This window comes from Manis javanica, chromosome 2 (genome assembly GCF_040802235.1).
Source record: "Manis javanica isolate MJ-LG chromosome 2, MJ_LKY, whole genome shotgun sequence".
NCBI classification, from domain to species: Eukaryota; Metazoa; Chordata; class Mammalia; order Pholidota; family Manidae; genus Manis; species Manis javanica.
Genome location: NC_133157.1, coordinates 65298510 through 65315540, shown reverse-complemented (window position 1 = coordinate 65315540; position 17031 = coordinate 65298510). Strand labels below are relative to the sequence as shown.

Below are 17031 nucleotides of genomic sequence, written 5' to 3'. Positions count from 1 at the left end.
TAGTTGGAGCTAAAGAGAGGAAGTCAAGTGAGGAGTTTAGCAGCTACTCACACCAATAAAAACCTCTAGTCTGGGCGATCCAACCTCTAAGCCCACTCTATTTCTTTTACTACTTTCCTCCCTGGATTATCTACATAATTGTTTTTTTCTCATATAATTGTACCATCTTTGACAGTTGAGAGTGAAGACTGGAGAAGGTTTTGAATCAAACAAGGGAAGTGGAGACTAAATTTGAACAGTGTTTCTCCATGTTTTCACTTTAAAGCCTGGTGATACATTAATTTTTCTTACTGATTTTTCACATCATCTCTGTTTGGATATGAACTTTATTGACTTGGATAAATAATATGTTAACTATCTTTTATTATATATAAAAAAGGAAAGTTTATTGGCTATAATCACTGCTGCTTCATAAGATTCAGGTTGAAAAGCAGATTTTTTTTGGATATTTGAATTCTTTTTTTTGTGTGTGTGTGTAGCTTCTGAATTGAGTTGGTTCTGGACAGGTTTTAAGTTTTTTAGTATCTTACTGTATGCTGTGTGCTTTTGACCTTAAAATGGTTTCATGCATCAAAAATGAATTTGGTTACAAACTGGGTAAACAGATTTATAACCATAGGGACCACACTGATAAATTGAAATTGTGCCAAAGCAACTTGAGAAGTGGGAGGACTAAATGGAATACTAAATTTAAGTAAATAACTTCCTGGCAAAAACTTACCATAGAAATGGAAACGTTAATTTTCAAATTTTATTTTATTTGCAAATGAGTATGATGGGCTTGTCACTATGTAAACACAAACATCACACAATGGATCCTTCAAACAAATTTGATAGTGCTGAGTACTTGGGGATTATGAAATACTCAAAGTATCTTATGATGCTAGGAATTCTATTTACATTATGGTAATCTTTGTTTTTGACTTTGTTCCTATTCATAAAATGTGCGATGACTTAATCTATATTCTAATGACTGCTTGTTTGACTATTCTGGTATCTGGTCAACATAATTAGAACTTGGGAAAATGTTTTAAACCAGTTGTTTTCAATATAGCAGGGGACCTTCCCCCCATGCCCTTTGTTTGTTGGTTTGCACTGGAAGACAGGGGCAGGGGTCTGATGAAAAATTGTTCACTGTGGGGTCTGTTTGACTAGTTAACAGCTCTTTTCAATTTTCTATGCTGCTCTGTTTCCTTAAGTCTTCTCTCTTTTTCTCTTCACTAATCTACTTTAACTTTCTCTTTTTTCGTAGTTCTCCTTGGATTATTCTACAACTGTAACAATGTGTACATAATGAGCCATCTTTAGAAAATAAAAGTGACATCAGCTCTAGGTATAGATATTTTTTGAATAATGGGAAAAGATGACCTGGATAGTAATAAAGCATTGATTGATATAAGATGAGCAGATTTGTCTCTTACCGTATAGAAGAATATTAAAATTTCAGCCAGTAAAGGATGCTGTACAAGTAAACCAACAAATGTATAAAGACAAAAAAAAACACACAGAAAGTTACAATATGAATATCCTTCCTCCCAAAGGGAACTATTTTAAATGGAACCTATAATTTGTTTTATATATAAAATATTTAGTGATGTAGAACTGTAAATGCTTGTTCTGCCAATTTGCAGTGTTTCTGATGCCTTCTGGATTTCTAGATTTTTCTTCCCTAGATGCTAATCTCTTTCATGTGCAATGCTTGCTTATTTTAGGCTACCGCCCTATTCCAGCTGAGACTCATGTGGGAGGGAGCTTACCTCTACCTCCCCCGGTAAGTGACCGGATGAGGAAAAGGCGGGCCTTTGCTGATAAAGAATTGGAGAACATTATGCTGGAGAGAGAATATAAAGAGAGGGAGATGTTGGAAGCTTCCCAAGCTGCTGCCTTGTTCCTGCCCAACCGCATGGTGCATGGACCTGAGTACAGCTCCTACAAAAATGCCTACAGTCCCACCACAGTGGAACCATCCAATAAAGACTTCTGTAACTTTTTGCCCACGTGCCTTGATCTAACCATGCAATATTCAGGGTCTGGGAATATGGAACTAATCTCTTCCAATGTCAGTGTGGCTGCGACTTATAGACAATATCCCTTATCCTCAAGATTTTTAGTTTGGCCCAAGTGTGGCCCCATTAGTGACACTCTTCTTTACCAGCAATACCTGCTAAATGCCACCACCTCAGTTCAAGCTCTGAAACCTGGGGCCAGCTGGGATTCGAAGGGAGTTCGAATTCAGGATGGACTTGGTATGGAACATGACATGGTGCCACCAAAATTGGAAGGCTGTCTGGTGTTGCCTCACAGTCATGAGGTCCAGACCTTGGGAAGTGACCTTCAGGGTCACCAGGCCATCCCAGAGAGGTCCCTGTTCTCCCCACCCCAAGGGAATTTCTCTCCAGTTGTTGACATGGACTCTTCGGCAGCTCAAGGGCACATCTTAACCAAGATCAGCAAAGAAAGCACGAGGCACCCTCTGCCACTTAAACATAATCCATTCCACTCATTATTCCAGCAAACTCTTCTTGACAAATCAGGTCCTGAGTTGAAAACGTCATTTGTCAAGGATGCCTTTGAAGAGGCCCCTAAGAAACACAGAGACTGTTTAGTCAAGGAGAACCAGAAGTACACATTTACAATAGATAGATGTGCAAAAGACCTTTTTGTAGCCAAACAAGTTGGAACAAAACTGTCTGTGAATGAACCGCTGTCATTTTCTGTTGAGTCTATTCTTAAGAGGCCTTCGTCTGCCATCACTCACGTCTCTCAGTGAAAGACTGCTTAAATGGAAGGCTGGATTTTCTTCAGTCTCAGAGAGTTCTTACCTGTTGCTAATTTTTTGTTTTTAAAAGAAAGATGTATAAAGAAATTTCTAATGTAAATGATGATGATTTTAAAAATTATATATATTCATATGCATGTACTTTTTTTGCCACATAAATATATTTAAACTTAAATATGGAAATTGCTTATGTGCATATTGTAAAGTTCCATGTTTTACACAGTATTTCTAAAAGCAATAAAACTGACACTGTCTTCCAAAAGACCTAGTATTTGCTGAAGTAAATAGCTGTGTCTGTCTAGATGAAAAAGCTAGTGTTCATGAAGTGTGTTCTTTTTTTTTTCTATGACTCTGGGTGTTTTCAAGCACTCTTAAAGATCACGGGGATCACAGGAAAACCCTTGGTTTTGTATTTTGGAAGGCAAGTAACTTTAGCTATTCTAGATTGAGGCAAAACTAGCTTTAAGGAGATTATAGAGCAGATCTGCTATTTAATATTATGTGATTGGACAACTTTGAATTAATTTGAAGGGAAATCAAGTTGAACATCTCATTTATATTATGGACATGGGTTCCTGGAATTGACCTCTTTTAGCTCTCTGGATCCCAGTTTCCTTCCCTGATGGGGATGTGTATGTGGGGCCTCAAGCTTCCTTTCTAGATGGAACATTCTATGATTGTTAGGTTGCTAGCAGCCACAGAGCAAGTTCCCTTGTAAGGTGCAGTCAGTTCAATATGATAACGCATGTGTTACGTCACTGTTTCTGAAGGCCTGGTGACAGCAGGCATTTAAAAAGCAGAGTCAGAACTCTCAGCTGGTCCCTGGGTATCAACTTTACATGTAGTCCCACATTTTTACCAGTGTCAAAGGTTTTCCGTGTAGCTCTTTTCTGAGATAAACATTTACTATTCAGAGTGCTTCAGCTGACATTTGCTGAAACTGCTGATGTTTATCACAGCATGAGGGTGGCTTTTGGAGTCTTAAACCTTTCCCCCTGTTTTTGAGTTCGTTATGACCTTGTTTTGCTCAACAAAATGTTAGCTACTGTTCTATATAGCTGATAAAATGAGAATAAGACTTTTATGAGAGTATTCGATTTATCTCTGAAGACCTCATCTCTGGACCCCAAATGAAGTTCTAAGATGTTAGACATTTCAACACAGAAAATCAAGAGCCAAATACCTCGCCTTTAGTTTTGCCATGGAGCGAGTTTTTACTTCCAACTCTGCTCTCATTTGAGTAACAAGAACTAGGTAGGCACATAGAATGTGGAAAGAAATTTGGTAGCAAGAGTTTTTCTTCTCTGGAAAACTTTTAAAATTATTTTAAAGTGAGTTTGCTACTGATGAGCTCTTGTAAACCTCCAGGGGCTCTCTGAATTGTGCTTAAAATTAGTATCAGTTTCAAAAGCAGCAAGCCAAACCTTAGATTGATTTTCAGTTTGTACTTGTAAAATAATACTTGGTTTTGTTGAGTCAAATTTACTTACTTATACTATTGTAAAAGCCAGAGCAAATGGAAGCCTGCCAGAGGACTAGAAAATGAAAGTGGGAAGAGATCCCAACTGTTGAAGATTATCATAAAAATGTTTTCCAGCCCTGAATGTCCTGGTGTCAGAGGCAAAATCTAACTGTAGTTGTTCCTCATATTCCTCCACCCCATCATCTTTGCTTTATATAGTTCTTATATCTTGCTATCAGGAATTAATTTTTTTGTTTTGAGTGTTAAGAATAAATAGGATTGACCCTAACTGCTGCAAGAGTTAATGGGAAAAACACATTAGAATAAACCCACACAAAAAATCCAAAGGAGAAGGCCTTCTTAAATCCAAACATGGTTTTTTCTCTTTCTTACTCTAATATTTTGAATGTTTATGTTTGTCACTTTTTTCCTTTTTGTGGTTAATATTTTGGGACATCCTTTCTGTCCTCTATATCATTTTAATCTTAAGTGAATCCAGGTGGTTGGTTGTGGGTATTAGTAGTTTTTCTCACATTACCAGTAGCCAGAATTTTATGATTCTTGAACATTTATAAGGGTCAATACTTTCCTTGGAAATTGTGTTATTATACTAGGCATTCATTTTGCTGTAATGATGAGCTCTTGGAATTTCAGACCTACCAAGTCTTCCACCAGTCATTCAATGAGAGCTTTGTGCTTGGCTCTTTGTTTCTTTTAATAATTTCACTTCCATAAAAGCTATTATTTGTTTATGTAGAGTCTTCAAAGAACACTATCATTGACATTAATCGCATAGTGATTTCTATGTTCAAGACAGTAGATTTGGCTTTAGTCATTTTTAAGGATGTAAAAGATAGTACAACATGGACCTTGTCCTAAATTCGCAGTACAGTAATGCACCTTTAATGACATATTTTTCTTCCATCTCAACTAACCAAGCATTCTTACTTTTTGCTCAGTTTGCAGTTTTATATAGTTTTCAATAGTGCTTCTCAAACATTAATGGACAATGGATTGACTGGGAATTCTGTTAAAAGCAGATGTTAATCTATAGGCCTGGGATGGGCCTGAGATTCTGCTTTTCCAACAAACTCTCAGGGGTCTGATGCTGCTGGTCTTCAGACCACACTTTGAATAGCAAATGTTTATAACAGTTCTGTTATTTTAATGCACATTTAATACACTTTTTTGTGGATTTTAGATTCTAATGCAATGGAGTTATGAAAAATTTCATATACATGAATAATTTAAGAACATTTCCACAGAATGGGAGCAAAGTCAAAGACTGTACGACACCAAGAGTGAACAATAATGTTAACTGTGGGTTTTGGGTGATGGTGATGTGTTAGTGAAGGTTCAGCAGTTGTAACAAATGCATCACTCTGGTGGGGGATGTTTGTAATGGGGAGGGTACACATGTGTTGGGCTTGGGGGAATATGGGAAATCTCGGTACCTACCCCTCAATTTTGCCATGAACCTAAAACTGTTCTAAGCCAGAAATAGTCAATTTAAAAAATTCCCCCTTTTCTAACCCTTTGGTGGCAGAAATAGGACAAGACCCAGGCATCGTCATAAAGTGGACTAATTGCTTCCCTTCTCTTTTTTTCCTCCAAACTTAGAAGTTCTTTAATTGGTTAAAATACATATTTTTAATTGTGGTAAGATATATATAATACGAAATTTACCATTATAACCATTTTAAACTGTACAATTCAGTGGCATTAAGTACATTCACCTTGTTGTGTAACTATTAGCACCATCTATCCATCTCCAGGACTCTTTTCACCTTGCCTAACTAAAAATCTATACCCATTAAACAATATCCCTTCTCCCCAAATCCCCTGATAGCCATCCATCTACTTTCTGTCTGTATGAATTGGACGACTCCAGGTAATAACACCTCAGATAAGTGGAATCATTGTTATTTGTCTTTTTGTGACTGGCTTATTTCACTTAGAATAATGTCTTCAAGGTTCATTTATGTCATGGCATATGTCAGAATTTCCTTCCTTTTTAAGGTGGAATAATATTCCATTGTACACATATACCACATGTTGTTTATCCATTCATCTGGACATGTGGGTTGTTTCCACTTCTTGGCTATTTTGATTAATGCTGCAGTGAACATGGGTGTGCAAATATCTCTTCAAGCACTTCTCACTCCCTGATTTCACCTTCTTCCCATCTTCAGGAGCTTCGTTTTCTCAGGCATATGTACCCCCCACCCTAACCTGCCTCCCCTCCTCCCACAGCATGTGGACCATCTCCTTTCCTCACCAAGACAACACCACTCTGCCAAGAGAGGCTCCAGTATAAGCTGTGCACCTTTGAATGTGAGATTAAGTGAGTGTGTTGTATCTTCTGCATTTGAAAGCTTAATTCTAATTGTGAAATGAAAGACTTGTATTAACTTGGAATTCCTTCTGCTAAGCCTCAGCAGTGCTAAGGAGCAAAGGAATGGCAAGAGGTCAAGATGAAAAAAGGGGAGGCCACAATTCCCTGTAGAATAAGAAAGACATCACTTAGAATCAAGGCTGGGTCTTTAAACAGGAGTTCTTACTGGCCCAACTAATTTTATTTATTTTTGGATTAACTTTCTTTGTTCCTATTCTAGGTCTAGCTCAGGCTTATTTGCTTGTTAGTTCCAATTTGTAGGGCTGATAGTTCTTGAGATGGCTGGATTCTTCAACATATAAACTTTGGTGTGTGGTATCTGCTTATATTTAGTTTAATGATTAGACCAAGCCTATAACACATTCCACCACCCTTAGTTATTTTGGTTTTAACTTGCTATATAAATACATTAGGGCCTGCTGGATGGAGATACCTGCAAATAGGTTGGCATCTGGTGTGATAGTAAATGTGTCATAATAATTAACATGTACTATATAGTACCTGCTAATTTGCAGAGCACATTCATATTTATTAGCTCTTTTGTTCCTCATATAAATCACATATAAAATTGACAAGTGGCCATATCAAGAATTGACTCTACATCTCCATCTTTGTGTATGCAAAGTTGGGTATATTTTCCCCAATACATAACATGAATTGATACAGCCTAATCTATCTCTAAGATTTTTTATGCAAATGTTAAGTATATCTAAGGCTTATATATAGTATATGTAACACATTATATATGTGTATTAGCTGCATGACTATAGATATCTCAGTGTACAAACATTTGCATATCTGTCCTAACTTCATAAAGTTAACACACACACACACACACACACACACACACACACACACAATCCCATGGTGGTGTGAGAACAGTTGAGATAAAGAAGAAGAAAGAGAACCTACTGGGGAAGCATAACTGACTGACAGCCCCAGCTGTCACACCTTTGGATCCTCTGGCATGTTCACGCCATGGCCACACTTTCCCTGCGCTGCTTCCAGCAAATGAAAGTAGAGCAGGGTTGCGGGAACAGAACCCTTTCTACCCCAGTATGGGACCCCACTAACAGGCATCTTTGGCTGGGGAACTCTCCATCAAAGTGTTTTGTTATGGGTGTTTGAGAAACCTAAAAACTAATATGTCCATTACATTCCCAGAGTTCAATCTAGAGATAAGACAAAGGAGTTGGCATTTGGAGGTTAGAATATACCTGTTACCTTTATTATTGATTATGATTATATTGGAGAATGACATATCCAGTAGCAAGGAGACCATTTGGATTATCTCTAACACTAAACCCCAGAATTAAACAGACTTACCCTCTTAGACCAGACAGCACCAGCCCACCACACCTTTCCTACATGCACAGTGATTATGTGTCTATTCTCTGCATGCAGGTTGGCTCCTGAAAGGAAGGGGAAGGAACAGACAGCCACCCAGGCTCCATTCCCTATCCCAACCTTGCCAGTTAGGTAAGTTACTCTGTCTCCAAACTTTGATTTAACATATATCTTGTTATTATTTTCTTTGTTTTGAATTAAGACCAAAAGCCACAAACCTTTGAATTTGATGTTGCGATTAGAGTTTAAGTTGAAGATCAAGCTAAGGGATGGGCAAATGGAGTAATTGCTTTATATGTACTGATTAGACTGAAGACTGTGCAACATTTTTAGAACAACAAAGACAACCAGGAGAAATGACCTCATTTACCTGAGGTGGACCTAGGACATTAAATATAGTAAGCTGGCTAGCATTTTACTGGTAAGTACATCATTTCCTATTATTGAGTAGCATGGCCCATGGGAATTCTGCCTCTGTTAGCCATAACCAAAATGTTTTAGTGGGGTATGGTCATGCAATGTTATCACAGGAAGGTACGTGAGATATTGTGAAGCTGTCAAACCAAACTATTACCATGTCTTTTCTTTTGACAGGGTTACTAGAAAGGTATCAGGGGAATGTCATAGGCAAGATAGGTCTCAGTTCAGCAAGGTATTTACAAAGTCTTTCATGAAAAGGAATTCTGGATGAAAAGCAGTAAAGTCAGGTGAATTTGTAGCTGTTTGAGCTGCTAATTTCAAAAGGTATCAAGTAATAAATCCACACAGTTCCTAGGAAGGTCTTTAGTCTTATAGCTCATGGGTCTTCTTGTTTTGGATTGTATCCTGGCTAGTGTGTTATCGATCTGTGGATGACGTTAAGTTGGGAGTTCTGACCACTCTTATTGATGGCAGAATTAGGCTTATACTGTGACTGTATATCAAGGGGAAAATCTTAAATTTGGATTTTGAAAACAACTGCCACCCAATTATGAAACTATATGTTGAGAGATTTGACTTGATGTTAGTTTGGATGAAAATGATCTGGGAGTCATAAGGGATCACAAAGCTCAAAAAGGACCACAATTGAGTCATGGCTGTAAGAAATTCTCCAGTACAAGGGGAATGCTAGCTACCATGTTCTCACCCTGACCCTGCCATCAGATCACATCTGAGAATTTATGTCCAGTCCTGGGCATTGCAGTTTTAATGGGGTTGGTGATGGATTTGGTTCCATAGGAGGAATGGAACCAAAGCTGAGGATGGCGAAAGGTCATCAAGTCTTGTATGTTACAGACAGCTAAGGACACTGGGGATGACCTGGAGAGGAGGATTTGTAATTCCATTTAGAAGGAGGAATTAAGGTCCGTTGGGTCTGTGTATGAAATAATGAGAGCTCATAAGTTGTTACAGGGAGTGAGATACAGCTCAGTAAAAGGGGGATCATCTTTCAGTTTGGGTTGTCTCTAAATGGATGGGTCTGCCTTGTAAAGATGTAGTTGGAGGCCTTTGTGTGGAGCACAGGAAGAAACCTTGCATTGGACATGGGTTTGAACTAGCAAGCTGAGATTCTTCATTTATCTTTGCATCCCAGGTCCTAGCACAGAGTTGCATCAAGAAAATTTGCTGAATGAGAATGTTTTTCAACTCCAGCAATTCCTGGTTTTATGGCAAGTTACTTCTGTGGAGGATTAGATGAAATATTTTTTCCCTCCCAACCAAATTCTTTAGAAAATCATACTACCAATTTGTTCTTTTAATTTAAAAGATAGCAGAAGGAAACAACTCAGCTTAATACCTTAAATCAGACACAGCTGTGAATAACAGAATTATGTCTTCACTCTGCATAATCCCAATTTGAGTAATGAAATTCACAAAACGTCTAGATTGGACATATGTCCTAACTTTGATTTTTTTCCATTGTGATGTTTTGCAGCGTGTAAAGTCCTATTATATATAAGCAGTTGGTTCAGTTTTGAATACAATTAATTTCATATATGAATTCATGGGATTAATTAGGTTTAGGATATTATCTATACAATAATAAATAATGAATTCCAAAATAGCCTCTCCTCTGTTTTAGCCTGTGGTCAATTTTGATTGAAAATTATATTTAATATGATTAAAAAAGTAGATTTGAGATTACTGATTTAGGTAAAGCCCAAGTCTGTTCAAGCATCATGAAATAGAACTTCAGTTCTACTTGCTATTGTTTGGAAACACCATAAACCTGGCTCTTTAGACCTAAATAGTGTTTTCATTTAATATGACAAATATTTATTAAGCACCTACTGTGGGCTGGGCAATAGTGAGCTCTGAGAGGTGGAGACAACCAAGATATGGCTTTCAAATATTCATAATCTAGGAACTGGATGTAGATTACACTCCCTGCTTCTCTCTCCATTACACTTTGTATAATGTGGGCCACCCTCCTGTTTTTCAATTCCTTTCTGCTGCTTGGAGATATTCCACGCTTATTTCCTGTCATTTCAGGCACGTGTGACTCAGCTCGCTTTCATTCTCCCTCTCTCTATTTTTCATTGCAATCAGAGATTTTTTTAAATGAAACTTGGAGATATAGGAGTTTCCTGCAAGGAAGTAGTGGGTTTAGCCTCAGTTGCCCCAATTTGCTATGAAACTCAAGCTTGGTGACAGTGGGCATGAAATCAACAAAGGACCGTCATTCTTCAACTGACACACTAATGTAGGGAGGGACCCAATGTGATCCACAAGACAGAAAGCACCTAAATGCTTGCTATTAAAGATGACTGCATAAAATGCTAGCAACATCCCAGTGAAAAACTAACACAAAAGCCCCAGCATGTCTTCTGAGATAAAGCATCTGAAGACTCAGGGCAGGCAGAGAGCAGTTGGGTAAGTGACAGAACTGTGTAATTGTGTGATTTTTCATGGAATTCGGTTCAGTTTAATGAGCATTTACTGAGAACTTTCTGTGTGCCACATATATGCCAGTAATTGGAGCAAGGTGTTATTTAGGTTCTTTAAAGGTAGAAAACAACCCCAGAGGCATACTGAAGTTATTTTAAAAAATAAGAGCCCATTTTAAGGAACGATAAAGAAATAAGGAAGATGGAAAGCTAGCTACCTAGCAGGTATCACAAAGAATGGAACATGGTCTGGGTAATACAAGGTGGCTCAGCCCATGTCTAGCAGCCTTACTTTCTTGTTCCCTTGGCAGCTAGATGGGTGACCCAGGGAGAGTACCAGAAATTGCTAGTTGATTCTTCAATATGCACTCGTCTCTTCCTTAGTAACAGGGCCCTGGTTTTATTTGGACTGCTGACATACCCAGCTAAAAGGCAGCACTTACCAGCCTAGTTTGCATCTAGGTGTGGCCATCAAGATGCACATGGACAGCCATGGTGAGACTTCAGGAAACCTCTTCTAAGGGGACTGAAACAACAGGGAGGATCACCTTTGGAGTTTCTCTCTTTTGCCTTCTTTCTTCCTGGAATCTGAAACTCCAGTAGCAGCATCTTATGACCCTGAGGTTGGCAGCCATGAGGGTGGAGCAGAGAACTAAGGGCATTGGATGCCCATTCTGTTTGAGGATTGGCTGTACCAGCCTTGCACTGCTTTCCTATTTGTTCATGTTCTGTGGGCGGTAATAGTTCTTCGTGCGCATGAGCCCTTGTCATTGGGTCTTGGTTACAAACAGCTGAATGTAATTCCTCTTGATAAAAGAGGGCTTCTCTGTTCTGAGGAAGTGTCTACTGTCTGTACCTGCTTTTCCTCTGGTTACCATCTATTTTTTCTATTCTCCTTCCCACCATGGCTGCTCTTTGCTGTTATCTGTATGTGCATCTTTGGCTTCTTTTGCTATTACCTATTGTCCTCTAATACTGCCTGTCCTTCATTCAGACTTAAGAGTGAGTTCTGATGAGTTCAGTTAATTCCTGCTGTCTGCTTTGACTGAGCATTACAGGTAAGGTACCTGCACTTGGTCTCTGTGGGGAGTTGTGTGGCATAAGCCATGGCAATCCCCCATCTGAACATCTCATTGGATGCCTTGCTATAGTGGGCTGTTGGAATGGAATAAATCCCTCTCCCAAATTACTTTCAGTGATGAATAGGACATGGTCCCTGCATTTGAAGAGCTCAAAGACTACTGCAGGAGAAGCATCCATATGTTTAATATATTTTGTTATGTATTATGCCAGACAATAATAATAGGAAACATTTATTGTGTTCTTTGTTTTTTGTCTGACACTTTGCATGCGTTATTTCATTAATCCACACAAAGTTTTAACTTATGAGTAGGAATAATTGTTATCCTCACTTTACAGATAAGGACACAAACTTAGAGAAGTAAAGTGTACAGTGCCATATATCTGGGAAGTGACTGAGTAGAGAAGAATCTCAGGTCATTGGAATTTCAGTGTTTGTACTCCTATTTAGTGTCTTAACACTACCTCCCAAATGAAAAATGACTCATTTTCATGGCAACATCTTTGTGTAGGAGGCAGCAGAAGGGATTGAGGGCTGGGAGATCTGAGTTCTGACCCAATGCATCCTGTCTCTGCTTTTGTTTCTCTGGATCTCAGGTTTATTTCCATCTATAAAACAAGAGGAGTAGATGAAATAGGCCTTAAAGACTTGGCTGTTGAAAGGCCTAAGTTTAAATGCTGGCTTGGCCACATGCTTGTCACATGGCCGGACTCCATCTGTAGCATTAATCCTTTAGAAAGAGACTCTTTAAAAAATCTACTTCATGTAGAATAGAGCTAAATTGTCTAGGCGGGCATCTGAGGCATGAATCAGAGGATGTCTTTTAAGATGCTTACCCTGATGCTGAAAAGCCTGCAACCGGAAACAGACATGGCTCATAGCAACTAAACCAGCTCTAGTTTACCTTTTATATGGCATTTCCCCTCCTTTCCCCACTCACATAAATGACCAATATTCTTAATATGAACCTGTTCCCTTAGATTACTTCCAGGCGGCAGCATGGTAGACAGGAATGCACATGGCCTTGGAGTCAAGTTAGACCTGGGTTTAAAACTCAGCTCTTCCCTGGCATGTCATCCCACCTCTCTGAACTTCTTTTTTTACTTCCATGTGATGGAGAAATTAACAGCATGGAGAATTGTTAGAAGGATTGAATGAGATAAATGTATGTAAAGTGTTTGATATATAATTAAGTCACTCTCCTCATCTTTGATCTATGGGATTCCCAGAAGGTATTTCCTTCTTACCAAAAACCTCTAACTTCAAACAGCCTACAAGGAGAATTGAGTGGTTTTGATAACTAATTATTATGCTGGAAAAATTTAGCCTTGCAATTCCACAGAGTTGCAGCCTGTGCCATTTAATTTTTTAATATTATAATGAATAAAAAATTATTACAAAAGCAAACCAGGTGTAGGTGAAAATACACTAAAATGAAAAGTAGGCATTTTGTAACCTCTTATAATATACACTTCTTTTCTAGATTTTAAATTATTAAAATAAGAGATGAATGCATATGGTATAGGACTACAAAAGGTACACAGGGAAAAGGAAGTCTCCCTCTTCCTGTATCCCAAACCCCCTCTCCAATGGCTGTTGCCAGCTCCATATGTATCTTTGCAGAGATAGGCTGTGGGCACACATGCAGGGAGGAGGTCCCGTGGGCACAGGTCTGCACCCTACCCTTTTCACTTACTGCCGTGTCTTGGAGCACTTTCTGTGCCAGTTCATACAGAGCTGCCTGAATGTGCACTCAGACTGTTGGACTCTATGTCCTGGATAGGTTCTTAGAGATGACCCAGGACAACACCTCACTGTACAGATGAGGCCTTGTGGTGCACAGACAGGGACAGGGTGTGAAATTGTTCAGGTCACAAATCCCTTGATTTTTATTTCCATGAGCTTTCTGTGTCTCCAAGTTGTGACGAGTGCAGGTGTGGGCACAGACATGTGTGGGCATACTGGCAGTGAGCTAGCTAATATTTACTTACTGCTTATGATGTGCTAAGTTTCATTTAAAAATCATAACAAGAGTTACAGATACAAGTGAAGAGAGTGAGGCTTGAGTAATTAAACAACTTGCCCAAGGTTTCTGATTTTCTCCTACTCTAGAATCCATGCCCTTATGCACTGTGTCTTCCTCTTGGAGGGGCAGGATTGGGAAAGTGGGGACAAAGGATGAGAAGTGGCGTAAAGTGAGTAGATCTTGATTGAATATAGAGTACCTCCAATGAAACAAATGACTGTCGAATCTTGCTGGAAAGGCACATTATGTTGTACTGGAGAGGGGAGTGTGGCTGAGAAGATTCGTCATTAGAACATAAATAGTTGCCTGCAGATGTGATGAGAAGAGTACAGCTTCATGATGCAGCCCAGTCATGTGGGTGTTCTTAGGGAGACACTGCTGACTGACCTCATGTCCAACCTGGCTGGCGTCCCACTTCCTCATTTTAAACCATAGAACATGCCACCCGGTTTCATCTGTTGTTGTAAAACCTTCTCTGTTTTCCCAGGAAGGTGCTCCTTTCCCTGCACTTGGAAGACAGAGTCACTTGGGCTGTCCTCTCTCTGTGGCAGCCCTGCTCAGAGGAAAACGTCCTTGCATTTCTTATCTGTGTTACAGGGTCAGGCTGGTTGTTCTTAATTTACTGTTACTCATATCTTGCCTCTTGGATGGAAAACACAGCCAAACACCTTTACAAACCGGATGGTGATTGGTGGCCTCTCTCCAGGAGGGTGCTTGGGAATGAGCACAAGCACAAAGCTGTTAGGCCATCAGGTACTGCCGTGGCTGGGACAGGTATGCTTTGGAGGCCACTTTATTTTATGAGTTGTGAATTACAGAGATGTATGACTCTCTGGGTATTCTGTAGGCAGAATGAAGAACCTCTATTGAGTCACCTGAGTGCTTCTTCTCATTTCTTGTAATGAGTCCAGAGAAGGGCAGAGGCAGGCCCCCAAGAAGGGGAATATTTGTCCTAGGGCATATCTTGACAAGATTGTAGCATTTGGGGAGCACTGAGAAAATCAAACTCATCCTCACATTTTCCTTTGTTTCCTGGCCACCCCAGCAGAGGTGGGCAAGGCCGTGGGGGGTGGGGAGAGGAAGTAAATATCTGGTAAACAATGATATGCTCTACTGCTGGTGGATAGAGCCAGTCAACATAAGATGTTTAATGTTGAGAATGAAGTTCCTATTTGTTCTACATAACGTGCTTAATTGCCCTACTCCATCTTCATTATTCTCAGGTCTTTAAAAGAAGTAAATATACAGCAGCCTTTGCAAATAGTGCTTGGGCTGGAATGAAAAAGAGAAGACAGTTTTCCATCCTACAGTTACATGGACTTAAAGAGTCAAGAACAGTGATTAACAGCCAAAAATTGGTGGCAAGGCAGGTGGAGTTAGAAAATATAACCCTTTACTCCACATTTAAACCCTCCTGGAATCCTTAGAGTAGAGGTGTTCAGACTTTTAGGTATATGAGTGTTTGTGTTCGTAATGCAGTTTCTAGGATGCTGCTCCCAAGATTCAGATTCAGCAGGTCTGGGGCACAGCCCAGTAACCTACAAGTACCTTTATTTGTACAAGTACCTTTGATGATTCCAATATAGGTACATGCAGACCATACTCTGAGAAATTGAGGGAAATACTGAATAAGGGCTAGGAGTGTAAACCAGTTTATTTGCAAATGAATGCAAATGCTTGAGGACTTGGAGACATTCTGGCATAGAATCTTGGGTTTAAGAAAAATTATATTCCCAATTCCTACTCACATCCTCTCAACTGTATGGGGCAGGGTCCATATGCAGGCTGGCCTACCACTGTATCCGTAGTGCCCAACACACAGCTAGGATGCATGAGTGAGCTCTGCCTTTGGGTAGCATTGTGACCATGGACAAATCACTATACTTTTCTAGGTGACATCTTCCTCATCAAAAAAACTAAAGCCCTAACATCTTATCTACTTACTTGTATTAGAGTTCTCCAGAGAGAAACAGAACCAGTAGGAGAACCTATATACACATATACATATATATACATATATGGTATATATATATATATATATATATGTATATATAGAAATTTATTATGAAGAATAATTAGGCAGTGATTACAGATGCTGAGAAATCACATGATCTGCTGGCTGTGAACTGGAGACCCAGGAAAGCCAGTGGTGTGATTCAGTCTGACTCTGAAGAGCTAATAGTATAAATCTCAGTCTGAGGGCAGGTGAAGACGGGATGTCTCAGCTCACTGGTAGGTAGTAAAAAGGGGCAAATTCTCTCTCTTCCACCTTTTGTTCTAATCACGCCCTCACTGGATTGGATGATGTCCACCCGCATTGGGAAGCACAGTTTGCTTTACTGAGTCTACTATTCAGATGGTAATCTTGTCCAGAAATAATGTTTAATCAGGGCACCCAGGGCCTCGCCAATACGGCAAATAAAATCAACCATTACAAATCCACCTCTTGTCAGCGTGGCATCCATGTGTATCCCCTTAAAACATCTTAATCTCTAGATAAAGACAACAAGGTCATAATTCTGCCTAATTCATGCCTAACTGTCCTGTGTACAACCAAAAACACACTAATCTATTCCTCAGAAGGGGAGGTAAAGTCCTAAAGTGATGTTTATTCTTCTTGATATCCTGTAACTTCAATGCTGTGATGTAAAATTAACAACATTTAGATACTATAAGATCAATACTTCTTATGTTACATGATAAGGGAATAAGAGAGGAAGGAACACAGAGATTATATATACACATATGGTTAGGCACAAATGTATTCATAGCAAAATAAGGAGGAAAGACGCTACTCTGAGCAGGGAGGGCTGCCTTCAGCCTGTCACTGATGGCCAGCCATGTGGCTGGGGCCGCTTTACCACATCCTCTACTGCTCATGATCCCCTCTGCTATGAATGTAGCATTAGGATGCACTGTGCCTCCAGTATTGCAAAGCAGGTCCTGCGGGAGTCAGGGCATAGGAAATCAGGCCAGGGTGCTGGAGGGCATGGTGGACTTGAAGTCATGTGAGCTGTACTTTTTTCTTCCAAGCAGCTTTATTGAGATATAATTCACATACCATACAATTCACC

At 39.5% G+C, this 17031-nt stretch overlaps 1 protein-coding gene across 11 annotated transcripts in view; it reads left to right on the top strand.

Annotated features, from left to right (window-relative positions):
• Window positions 1-17031, top strand: part of DMRT2 (doublesex and mab-3 related transcription factor 2) — a 702131-nt gene that overhangs the window by 3835 nt on the left and 681265 nt on the right. For 4 of the 11 annotated variants that reach the window (XR_012127746.1, XM_073228610.1, XM_073228609.1 and 1 more), the window contains exons 4-5: window positions 6495-6585; window positions 8041-8115. Coding sequence is in view for 8 of the 11 variants with exons in the window: in XM_073228610.1 (XP_073084711.1) it covers window positions 6495-6585; window positions 8041-8115 (166 nt within the window). In the remaining 3 variants the exon portion in view is untranslated. Of the gene's footprint in view, window positions 1-1252; window positions 1334-1712; window positions 3038-6494; window positions 6586-8040; window positions 8116-17031 lie in introns of those variants that run through there. The other 7 variants (XR_012127744.1, XR_012127745.1, XM_073228608.1 and 4 more) reach the window with 4 other exon arrangements.